At 37.7% G+C, this 13,260-nt stretch overlaps 1 protein-coding gene across 3 annotated transcripts in view; it reads left to right on the top strand.

Moving 5' to 3' along the window:
* Positions 1–13,260, top strand: part of nfat5b (nuclear factor of activated T cells 5b) — a 204,900-nt gene that overhangs the window by 151,846 nt on the left and 39,794 nt on the right. For all 3 annotated transcript variants that reach the window (XR_010020321.1, XM_063067098.1, XM_063067097.1), the window contains exons 6-7: positions 2,813–2,985; positions 11,568–11,702. Coding sequence is in view for 2 of the 3 variants with exons in the window: in XM_063067098.1 (XP_062923168.1) it covers positions 2,813–2,985; positions 11,568–11,702 (308 nt within the window). In the remaining variant the exon portion in view is untranslated. The remainder of the gene's footprint in view (positions 1–2,812; positions 2,986–11,567; positions 11,703–13,260) is intronic.

The following is a 13,260-nucleotide window of genomic DNA, read 5'->3' as shown; positions in this document are numbered from 1 at the left end:
ATAGAATCAGTGAAAGACCACACCCAACATAGTAGACAACATAAAAGAATGCCATTTTTGCCAATGCAGTCAATGCTGACTTCAGAACAATCCTATTTTTCCAGTCATCTTTTCTACCCAAATTCCCACCAACTGTGCCCAGGATCTATTATGTGCTCAGCTACAACTTACAAAGTCCTATTAACTTAGCATTCAGCATGCAAGTTGGAAGAGACTGCAACAGGGGTTATATGTAAACATCCCACAGACTGAACCAGAGGTCAGGATTGATCCTGATTCACAGGAGCTATGAGGCAGCCACTCCACTACTGTGCTGTCTTCTAAGAGCCAGTTACAGAGAATTCAGGGTAGAAGTGGGATGATGAATTGAAGTCACTGGCAACTGGATGCCCAGGTCCCCCTGAACAGACTAAATGGGATAGTTCTGCAAAGAGGTCTGCCATATCAAGATGAGAGTTTCCCCTGTTCCATATGTGACAGAATCTTAGGGTCATTGTTTCAAAGGACTGACCCTCCTTCCCTAAATTTTTACCACTAATGCCACTTTTATAGATCTTATTGTGAAAAAAATCTGTTTAAGTAAACTTTCTGCCACTCCTTTAGATTGTACTGGTGCAAGGTTTGTTTTCTCCACAGTAACTGAAAATGTAAAACTGCAAATGTAGAGGCCTACCATAAAACACTCAGCTGGCCAGGCCACTTCAGTAACAATTAATCAGAAACCTAGTACTTTGTAACGATATTAATAGCGTGCTTAGAATCAAAATCATATGTCATGAAATTTATTTGTTTCACAACAGCTGTACAGTGCAAGCATAAAATTAATTACAAAATAAATAGTGCAAAAAAAAAGCAATAATGAGGTTGTGTTCATGGGTTCATTTACAATTCATAAATCTGATGAGAGACAAGAAGAAGTTGTCCCTAAATCGTTGAGTATGGATCTTCAGGCTCATGCAATTCCTTCCTGATGGTAGTAATGAAAAGAGGGACCTAGAAATAAGAGTCCTTAATTATGGATGCCACCTTCTTGAAGCACCATCTATAGAAGTTGTCCTCGGTGGTGGGGCGTGCTGGGTTTATGATGGAGCTGGCTGAGAATACAACCCTCTGCAGCTTCTTGTGATCCTGTGGCTCCATACCAGACGGTGATACAATCAGTCAGAATGGTCTATACCATACATCTATAGACATTTGCAAGTTTCTGGTGACATACCAAATCTCCTCAATCTCCTAATGAAGTACAGCCACCACCATGTCTTCTTTGTAATCACATCAACATGTAGGCCAAGGATAGATACACAGAGGTGCTGATACCTAGGAACTAGAAGCTGCTCACCATTTCCATCGCTGATCCCTCAATGACGACTCGTGCACCTTCTCCTGGCTTCCCCTTCCTGAAGTCCATGATTAGGTCTTTGGTCTTGCTTTTGTTGAGTACAAGGTTTTTAATATACCACTCAACCAACCTATCTTTTCCACTTATGTCTGCCTCCTTGTCACCATCTGAGATTTTATAAACAGTAGAGGTATAATCTGCAAATTTATAAATGGTGTTTGAACTACGCTTAGCCACACAGTCATGATGAGTGGGGAGAGGTTAGTGCTATAGGCTAAGCATGTATCTTTGAGGTGTGCATGTTTTAATTGTCTGGAGGAGATATCACAAATCCACAGTGACTGTACTCTCTCAATGAGGAAATCGATGATCCAGTTGCAGAGGGAGGTACAGAAGCCGAGGTTTAGAAGCTTTGTGATCTATAGTGAGAAGCTGATGCTTTTGCTGTTGTCTAGGTGCTCCAAAGCAAAGTCCAGTGAGATAGGTCTACAATGGACACAGTTGCAGAGATAGGCCAATTGCAGCAGATCCAATCATGTCCAACCTCTCAAAACACATCATTACAGTAAATGTGAATACTACTGGCCGATAATCACTGAGGCAGCTCATACAGTTTCCCTGGGCACCGGTATGATTGATGCCCTTTTGAAATAGCTGAGAACCTTAGACAACAGGTGTGAGAAGCTGAAGTTGTACATAAGTACACCAACCAATTGGTTGGCACAGGTTTTCAGTATCCATCCAGATACACTATCAGGGCCTGATGCCTTGCAAGGGTTCACAGTCTTGAAAGATATTCTGACATTGGCTGCCGAGGCAGAGATCACAGGGTCATAGGATACTGTGGGGATTCACATAGCTGCATAAAAATATGTTGAGCCCGTTTTTTTTAATTTATCAGAACAAACCAGTTCTGCTGTCCATCTGTAATAATAACTTAATTTTTCTTTCTGCACAGATGCTGCCAAATCTTCTAAACATATCCAAAGTGAAAGGGGACCTTGGATCTCAGACAACAGCTTCATTGTTTTTACATGCCTTTCTGTGTGTTTTCTTTCTTTCTAACTGTCCAAATTAATTTATTAGTCAGCAGAAGTGCCCTGTCACCTTATAAAAGATATTTATTTTGATCTTTCAATCCCTCCCCCACCTTCTGCAACTTAAAACTAACTTGCTTTTTTCGTTTTCCACTTCTGTTGAAGACTCTTCAACCTGAAATGTTAACTCTGTTTATCTTTCCACAGATACAGACTGATCTTCTGAGTGTTCCGAGAATTTTCTGTTTTAATTTGTCTCTCCAACATTTGTTTATAAGATCATTTAAAACATCATAATAAGGACTTTAATAAATACAAATTGGTTATGTATAAAGGCAAAATGTGCTGCTCTAAGTAGGGAGCCATGAATGAACTTATTGATAAGAGTTATAGCACAGTTGCTATTAACTTCATAACTGTTTCATTTTGCTTCCAGTGTTGACTGTGTTGGAATTCTAAAGCTAAGGAATGCTGATGTTGAAGCACGTATTGGTGTTGCAGGATCCAAAAAGAAAAGCACTCGTGCACGGTTGGTATTCCGAGTAAATATTGCTCGTGCTGATGGGTCTACTTTAACACTGCAGACGCCTTCATCATCGATCCTCTGCAGTGAGTAATATTTTCAAAATGTTGGTGTCTTTTTTTTATGGACAGCTAATTGTCTGCCATTAAATGGATTCAAGCATCATGCTTGGGAATCATAGTTAATAAACTTTTAAAGCATTCACCCACTGACAGTTTGCTCTTTTGGAGAGACAAAATTGTACTCAGAAATGTGTATGTTGTTTAGCTTGAAGTTATCCAAATTCAGTTTTCCTTTGAAGAAACTACATGATAATTTCTATGTAAAATCAATTTATTCACAGAATTGAATGGGACACTTCCATTCAAGATCAATATGCCCGTACTCTAGTTAACATCAGGCATGGATGCAATGATGTCACATGTGTAGTACTACACATTTAATCCTCTACTCAGTGAAATCAGACTTAAAATCTGAGGAGAACAACTGTCACATGACAGTCACATCGGCTGAAATTCCCAGTGAGACATGAATTCAAGGATTTCCAAGGTGACCCTCAAAGATTTGATCACAGCATCTAACAGTCTCTTCTTGGAATGCATAAAATGTTTTTAAAATCAAAATTTATCTTATCTCCATGGAGTTAGTCTGTGGTTGCCTTCTAAGGTCTGACCACCTTATCTGCAATTAGGGAGGCAGTAGCTGGACACCAGTGTGTTTTCAGACATTTCCCAGGAAAACATATAGTTATCATCTTATCAAAATCAGAATTAATATCACAGGCATAGGTTGTGAAATTTTTTGTTTTGCTGCAGCAATTATAGTGCATTGCAATAACAATAATAAGAAAACCTATAAATTATTTACAACAAAAATATATGAGGTTGCAAGAAGAAGTTTGTGAACCCTTTGCAATTACTTGGTTTTCTGCATTAATTACTCATAAAATGTGATCTGATCTTCATCTAAGTCACAATAATAGAGAAATACAATCTGCCTAAACTAATAACACACAAGCAATTGTACTACTTGTTGTCAGTACTGACTAGACCATTTAAACAATCAAAGTCTAGGTTCAAAAATGTATGTGAACCTCTGAGGTAATGCCTTCTACAGAGGCTTTTTGGAGTCAGGTGTTGCAATCAATCAGATGAAATTGCAGGTGTGGGTTGTGGAAGTGCCCTGCCCTATTTGAAGACACATGAAGTCAGATTACTGTCAGATCCTGCTCTTCTCAAGAGAGTTATGTTTATTTGCACATTTCTTAATCATTATAACTTTCAGAGAGCCTTAGAACAACAATTATAGAGATGAATGAAGCTGGAACAAGCTACAAAAGCATTTCTAAAGACCTGAGTCTTCATCAGTCCACAATAAGTGAAATTGTCCTCAAATGGAGGAAATTCAATACTGTTGCTACTCTCCCTCGAAGTGGGTGTCTTGCAAAGATCACACCAAGAGCATAACGTGCAGTGCTGCAGGAGATGAAAAAGAACCCAAGAGTAACAGCAAAAGACTTGCAGAAATCTCTAGAACTCTCTGCTCATGTGTCCACTATAAGGAAAAACACTGAAAAGAAAGGTTTTTGTGGAAGGGCACCACAGAGGAAACCACTGCTCTTCAAAAAAAGAAATATTGCTGGATGTCTCAAATTTGCAAAACACCATCTGGATGTTTCACAACACTTCTGGTACAATGTTCTGTGGACAGATGAGACAAAAGTTTAATTTTTTTGGCAGAAATTCACACTGCTATGTTTGGAGGAAGAAGGGCACTGCACACCAATACCAAAAGCTCATCCCAACTGTGAAACATGGTGGAAGGACTACCATACTTTGGGGCTGCTTTGTTGCTTCAGTGTCAGTGCCTGGACTGCTTGCAATTATTGAGGGAACAATTAATTCAAAATTGTATCAAAGCATTTTACAGGAGAATGTCAGGGTAGTGGTCCGTCACCTGAAGCTTGATAGAAGTTGGATGATTTTACAAGAGAACGATACAAAACACAGGAGTAAATCAACAATGGTTTAAAAAGAAGAGAATTTGTGTTTTGGAATGGCCGAGTCAAAGTCCAGCGCTTAACCCAATTGAAATGCTATGGCATGACCTGAAGAGGGCTTTCATGCAAAGCACCTCAGAAATATTGATGAACTGAAACAGTTTTGTATGGAGAAATGGTGTAAAACTCCTCTTCGCTGTTGTGCAAGTCTGATCAGCAGTCACAGGAAATGTTTGATGGTGGTTCTTGCTGCTAAAGGAGATTTTAGCAATTACTAAATACAAAGGTTCACATACTTTTTCCAGCCTGGACTGTGAATGATTAAACAATGTGTTCAATAAAGACATGAAAAGTACAATTGTTTGTGTATTATTAGTTTTGGCAGATTGTGTTTGTCTATTATTGTGACTTAGATGAAGATCACACCACATTTTATGAGTAATTAATACAAAAAACTATTAATTGCAAAGGGTTCACAAGCTTTTTGTTGCAACTTGTACATAAAAAATATAAATTAAATAAGCAGTGCAAAAAGAGAGCAAAATAGTGAAATAGTGTTCAAGGATTCATTGTCCATCCAAAAATCTGGTAGCAGAGAAGAAGCTGTTCCTGTAATATGTATGCCTTCAGCCTCCTGTAACACCTCCTCGATGGTAGAAATGATAAGAGAGCTTGCCCTGTGTGGTGGAGTCCTTAATGATGATGTCTCCTTTTTGAGGCATCGCTTTTTCAAGGTGTGCTCGATGCTAGGAACTCTAGTGCCATGGAGGTGGCTGAGTTTACAACTTCCTGCAGCTTTTTCTGATCCTGTGCAGTGGTCCCTCCATAACAGATGGTGGTGCAACCAGTTAGAACGCTCACCACGGTACATCTGTAGAAATTTGCAAGTATCTTTGGTGATATACGAAGTCTCCTCAAACTTCTACAGCTGCTGTTGTCCCTTCTTTGCAATTGCATCAATATGTTCAGAGATATTAACATCTGGAACTTGAAATTGTTCACTCTTTCCAATGCTGATTCCTCAATGAGGACTGGTGTGTGTTCCCTAGACTTCCTCTTCCTGAAGTCCACAATCAGTTCCTTGGTCTTACTGACATTGATTGCAAGGTGACACGACTCAATCAGCTGATCTATCTCACTCCTGTCACCATCTGAAATTCTGGCAACAAAAGTTGTGTCATCAGCAAATTTATAGATGGCATTTGAGCCGTGCCCAGCGACACAGGCGTGGGTGTAGAGAGAGTAGAAGAGTGGGCTAATTGCACATCCTTGAGTGTGCCAGTATTGATTGACAGCAAGGAGATAATCTCACTGGCTGTGGTCTCCCAGTGAGGAACTCAAGGATTCAGTTGCTGAGGGATTTATAAAGGCCCAGGTTTTGGAGCTTGTTGATTAAACTGTATGATTTTGTTGAATGCTGAGCTGTAATCAATTATAACAGCAGCCTGATTTAGGTGTTGCTATTGTCCCAAGTTATCCAAGGCCAAGTGGAGAGCCAGTGAGATTGCATCTGCTGTAGACCTGTAGACTACATTTTAAAACTAATGTGTGGTATGAAAGTGCCAAAGCATAATTTTGGAATTGTGGTAACTAAAAAAGAAAAAGAAATCACTGCTATGATGGTTAATTTGTAATCATCTATTAAATAGTTTAATAGCTGTGAAAATTGAATATCATTTTCAGAACTTGTGCATTAAGGAATTTGATACCAACATTGTTTCATGTATTTTCAAAGGAACTGTCTGCTTTCCTGTCATGATCTCCATTGTGCTATATATGGATCCTTCCTGACTCCATCCCAATATTGTCCTCCTCCATCCATTTTAAATTACTCATAAGTGATGAAGATTATGTAGAAGACATATAATGGTAACCTAGGCTGTTGAATGGCACAGTTGTGGAAGTTATACCTTATTTGTGAGGGAGGATAGTGCATGTGAAGCAGTGAATAATCAGGATACAAATGACAAATCTGGATTGTTATTACCAATTACAATGATAACACTTCCCTAGTCAGTCCCAGAGTTTTTCTGTAATTCTTGCATGCCTTCCTTTGATTTTTCCACTGAATTCCTCCATTATTATTATTCTTCCAGATATTTACTTCCCTCAAATCCCCATTTTATTGTACATGTATCTAATAGTCAGGTTCAAGTTTATTATCATCTGACTGTGCATATATACAACCAAAGAAATCAACATATCTCCAGAACACAGAATTTCACTGTTGATTGGTGCCAGAGTAACTGCTGCAACCATGTGCACCATCATTTTGCCTTCTTGAGTGATAGACTCAAGCACCACAGAAACAGAATATTTTGCCCAAACCAATCATCTACCTTAATCCCAGTTTTCTTCTTGTTTTCCCATTGAATACCCAATTCACCTGCCACCCATCTGTATCAGGCTTAATTTACTGTAGCCAGTTAACCTGCCATCTAAAACATCAGTAGCCTGTGCGAAGAAACCCGCGTTCTTGGGAGAAAGTATGTGGATTCACCCAAGATGAGGATCAGGTGCTGATCTCTGCAGCTACGAGGCATTAATACACACCATTGTGTCACCCACTGCCTCATACCCCACAGCCAGTATATCCCCAGAAAATATAAACTACTTAAATTTTATCTCTTTGCACCAATATAAATTTTCCAGTAATAATGTCTTTTGCAATGAAGAAGGTTGTGGCTGACATTTTGTCATGGATAAAACAAGTTTTAAGCTGCAGAGAAATGGGAGAGGGTTAGATTAAACCAATAGCCAAGATCTATGACAAGATGAAGGGTGGGAGAACTGGAATGATGAAAGTGAGTCTAAAGCAGCTGAGAGAAAGTGGTGAAGATTCATGAATAACAAATATTGCCTCTGGAGCTTATATAAAAGGAGATGAAAGAAATTTGAAAAGATTAAAACAGTAAAATGACTAAAAATCTTCAATGCAGAAGATATGAGATACAAGCCTGCTTGACGTTAGTTTGAGATTCTAAAGCATCAAGAAAAACGATAATGTGCTGTTTCTCAGGCCTACACTGAGCTTTATTGAAATAATGTAGAAGGTTGAAGACGGATCAGAGTGGAATTTGGATGTAGAGTTAAGAAGTCAAGCATTGAGTTACCCTTGCAAGGTAAATGGAGCAATATTGGAGACTACTTCGGATACATTATACTAACGTGGAAGAAATTAGGTGTGGTTTGAGGTGGAAAGAGCGGCTGTGTCCTTGAAGAGAGGAAAGGCGGAGAGAAAAGGGTAAGTATTGCATCTCCTGAAGTTGCATGGAGAGCCAGAAACTGGAAACATGAATGGAGTCCTCATGGAAAAAAAACTAAGTTTTTAGGCGCTTGTAGTGGATGTTGATTGCTAATCCATTCCCAAAGTGCAACTTTCCCTTTCAGTTAGTGTATTTAAGCACTTCTTACAAAAAATGCTTTACAAACCACTCTATCCCCAATTTTTCTATGGGGGAAATAAACCAGAAGAAATGCATTTTCCTGTTTGAAGAGGGAAAGATGAGAAGTATTTTGCATAATGTAAAGTTTGTTAAGTAATTCTGTGAGAAAATTCCTTGTTTTTGAATTGGCAGTTGCTCATTTATCCAAATACTTAACAAATTTAATTGTATATTCAAGTTCAAAGCTCTGATCCACAAAGAAGATAGACAATTGTAAATTTATTTCCTTGGGAGATCAAACATTGTAGTTAATTTAAATTAATGAATCAAAAGTTACTGCTCTTCCAGGTGAGCACACACTGAGTCTAACAGCAGCAGACATGAGAAGGACTCTTCAGAGTTAACCCCCCCCCCCCAATCCATAAGACTGCGAGTCCAGACAACGTCCCAGGCTGAGTACTCAGAACGTGCACCCAGCTCACTGATGTCTTCACCAACATCTTCAACATTTTACTCATCCCCACATGCTTCAAATAAGCCATCATTATCCCTGTATCGAAGAACTCTACAGCTTCAGCACTAAATAATGACCTCCTGGTGGCACTGACACCACTCATCATGAAGTGCTTTGAATGGCTGGTAATGGCACAGATCAAAAACTCCATCCCTGCACACTGAACACTAACCAATATGCTTACTGGCAGAGCCACTGTATGATGCATGACATTGCGCCAAAAATGTCTTTGTGTGTCATGCACCTGGCCGTGACACACCTAGAAAACAAAGACATTTATGTCAGGATGCTCTTCCTGAATTTTAGTTCGGCATTCACCATTATTGCCTCACAGACTTTGGTGAACAAACTGCTACTCCTCGGTCTAAATACACTGCTGTCCAACTCAACTGGCTGTTGGACTTCCGAACCAACAGATCTCCCCCACCCCCCTATCATTCTCAACCCAGGCACCCCTGCAAGGCTGTGTGTTGAGCCCACTGCTATATACTCTGCACACACACGACTGTACAGCCAAGCACTTGAGCAATCAACATTGTCAAATTCGCCAATGACCTGACAGTGGTATGGCCTACAGAGAGGAGGTGGAAGAGCTTAAGGCCTGGTGCTAGGCAAATAACCTCTTCCTCAATGTTTACAAGAGTAAGGAGATAGTTATTGACTTCAGGAAAATCTGCATCACTCATGCCCGTCTTCACAGTGGAAACAGCTGTTTCAAGCTTCTAGAAGTGCTCATCTGACATAAACTCTCATGGTCCCAGAACACATCCTACACAATCAAGAAAGCATGTCAACGCCTCTACTTTCTGTGGAGGCTGACGAGATCTGGTTTATGCACATCCAGTGCTCACGACCATTTACAGATGTGCAGTGGAGAGTATCCTAACATGCTGCATCACTGTGGTGCAGAAACAGCACTGCAGCGGGCAGGAATGCTTGATGACGAGTAGTTTGAACTGCCCAATGCATTACTGACACCAGCCTAGCCAATATATACAGAAAGGTGGCAGAGAAAGGCCAGCAATATAATGAAGGATGCCAGTCATCCTGTTTATGGACTGTTTGTACCACTCCAGGGATGAGGCTGAGTAGCACTCACCAGGCTGATCAACACCTCTATCCATCCCCACCCCACCCCACCCCACCAGCACCACTACATGCACCTAACCTAGAGTCACTTTAGATACAATCATTCTGTGTATATAACATTTTATATAACAGTTACTTGTACATTGTTTTATAAGATTGTTTTTATATTTTATTGTGTTTTTTAATGCTGTATCAGATTTGGAATAGCAATCATTTTGTTCTCTTTTACACTATTACTGAATAATGACAATAAACCATCTTGAAAAGGAAACAGTTTTAATTATTCATCATCACTTACAACCGTTTCTTGACATATATTATTTTTCATATAATAACACAAATCATAAACCTGTATTTTGCATTGGAAGTAAAAGTGAAACAATGTAATAGTGTTTGTTAAATGTTAACTAAATAATTTTTCCACAGCATTGTACCTGGAATAAAACACAGTGTATGCCTTTGGAATTTAAGTATTTTAATTAATGCCTGTAGGCATTACAATTTATTTATGAGAGGAAGAAACATGATTTCTCTTAGGCTATTTGCATTTGCTACTTGTTGATGGATGCTCAAGACAAGTAGCGAAAATTAATCATCAATCCCCCATGACAAGTTTAATTTTTTCCAATAAATGATTTGTTAACTAAGATGCAAAATAGTATGTTGCTTCTGCAGGGCAGAACCAATGTGAGTTGCCTCTCATGTAAGTTTAAGAATTGAATTGCAATTATCTTGCACTTTGTTGTGTTTCTTATTACGGCATAACTGTGTAACAAGGATTTACTTTTCCCAATATTTTTAAGGACTTTTAAGATTCACATAATATTTTGCTTTTCAGTATGAGGAAAGTATCTAATTTTATGTTTATTTAACCTTGCAATTACTAGAATAATTCATAACTGTGAAGCTATAGCTCAGGAGTACATGCACACCTACACTATTGACTTTACTCTATGTACACAGCCTTGCTCACTTCTGCTTGTTTACATATGGACTCCCTGTGTATGTGTGTGTAAATCATTATTTACACATGTATACACAGAGGTGCACCAGTTAATTGATAAGTTTTCTGCAAATTTCAAATGCTGAAAATATTCAATAGAACATATTTTTGTCTCTTTTTTTATCAAATATTTTTGACATAACCTGGAAGTTCATGCAGTTACACAAATTAATTTTATTTTAATTGAATATGCGTTTTGTTTGTGTTGTCTTGCTTTCTGTAATTTGATAAAGCAGGATATTTTGTGCATTCTGTGGACTTAGTTGGCTGCATTGCATGACCTTGAACTACAGTTAGTTTGTCCCATTACTCACAAGTTCCTAATTAGCTGAAATTCGGTTTTGAGTTCCACTTATTCCCAAAGCAATTTATTTTTTAAAAAAGTTAACAGAGGAATTAAATTCCAAACATATCAAAAAATAGGAAGAAATTGTTTAGCAGGTCCTTGTATAGTATACTTAGTATACATGTAAAGTTAAAATGTAATAATTTGCTCAATGTTTTTGTACAGTACAGACTTTTAGTTTAGAAATTATTGATCGATTTAAGCACTTATTCCCGTCTTGTATTGCAACATCGCAAAATCTTTCTGTGTTCATATTATCTTAAAACTGGTGTGTATTCATGTAGTATTTTCATAAATTAGAAGCTGACTTTGTGTTTAATTTTAATTAAAGCCCAACCAGCTGGAGCACCTGAGATATTGAAAAAAAGCCTTAATACTTGCACAGTGAAAGGAGGTGACGATTTATTTTTGATTGGAAAAAACTTTTTGAAAGGCACAAAGGTTATTTTTCAGGAAAATAATTCAGGTAAGATGATGTTCTGAAGTATATAGTTAATTAATCTGACATTACAAGTATCTACCAGACTCTATATTTTAAATGTGATTAGAAGTATACTCCATGTCATATTAAGTGGTTTGACTGAGAAGTATTAACTATCTTTTTAAAACAAATCTCTGTCTCCAAGCATATTAGTGACATTGTACAAAAGTTTCAGCAACTGCAATTATGATATTATGGCAGGCGCCAAATTGAATTAAAATGCTTCCATCTAGTGCAAAAAACCATTAATCACATGACATAATATTGTTTATATCTAAATTGCCTTATGGGGCATCATGGAAAACAAGCCAACCCTTTAGGCCTGTGTATTTAGCATCAGAACAGTGAGCAACATATCGTCACTGATTTTGAGGTAAACCATGAATCCAGGTATGTAATTTTTGTAAAGTTTTACTCAGAATGAGTGGTTCCTATTTCTGTCATTACAAGTGTTCAAAATGAAGCCTACAAAACAAACAGTAAGCCATACTCCCTAAATTCAAATTTTTGGAGAAGTTGTTCCCAGGTAAAGTTGCTCTGTTGTTTTATTGGGAAATAAATATAGCAGTAGAATTGATGAACTACTGTGCAACATCACACTGCATCAAGATATTTACAATAAAAACCTAACATGACCTGTATGTCATCTTGCAGATCTGTGCAGGTACTTAATTTATTTTCAGTTTTTTAAAATAGAATTCAGAGGCTTTTTGATCTATTAATGAATCCAGTCTAGAACCTATTTGCAGAATGTGAACAACGCTAAGTTAATCTTTTCCGTAAAATCCCTCTCTCCAACAAGTGTTGCACTCATGGCATGAAAAGAGTCAAGTAATTGATTTACCAGAAAATAGGTAATGGTAATTTTATGATTATTTCTGTATATCTGATCAAATAATCAAAGGTATAATAATGTATTATTTGAAATGCTTTCAGGTGCACTGGTTTCATATGTTTGTGTGAAGCAACTTAAAATTGTAAGCTTTTGGCTGGCTCTAGGTGATTCTAAATCAGGTTTATAATCAGTTTGCATTTGGATGAATGATAAATTGAGAATAAAACAAGAAGTGTGTGTTCATTGGTAACCTTGCTTTTAAGGATTGAATTAGTCAATGATACATTTATCTTAAAATTTCCAAAAAAAACATATTCAGTGATGTTTGCATTGCACCTTATCAGACTGCAATATCTCAGTGCACACAAAGATTTTTTTTCTGAGGTACAAGGGTGCTGCTGACATAGACAAACACAGTAACCACTCTAAACCTGCAAGATTTGGTAAACGCAAATAGATTTAACTTACTTTTATGATTTAGTTGAAGAAGAGCAAATTCTTATTTTCCTGGAATAATAATCTTGGGATCTTTATACACGAAAGAATGGAACAAACCAGTCATCTCAATTTAATATTTAAAGTAAAGGACAGACTTTTTAATAGTAACATCACCCTCTATGTTGCTATAAGACAGAATTCCATGATATTCTGAATTAGAAGAGTATGAAAAATTATCACCCTCTGAGTGAGTAAGTTCCCCTTAAACAC

This window comes from Mobula hypostoma, chromosome 14, assembly GCF_963921235.1.
Source record: "Mobula hypostoma chromosome 14, sMobHyp1.1, whole genome shotgun sequence".
Classification (NCBI taxonomy): Eukaryota; Metazoa; Chordata; class Chondrichthyes; order Myliobatiformes; family Myliobatidae; genus Mobula; species Mobula hypostoma.
This window is presented reverse-complemented; position numbering and strand designations above follow the sequence as displayed.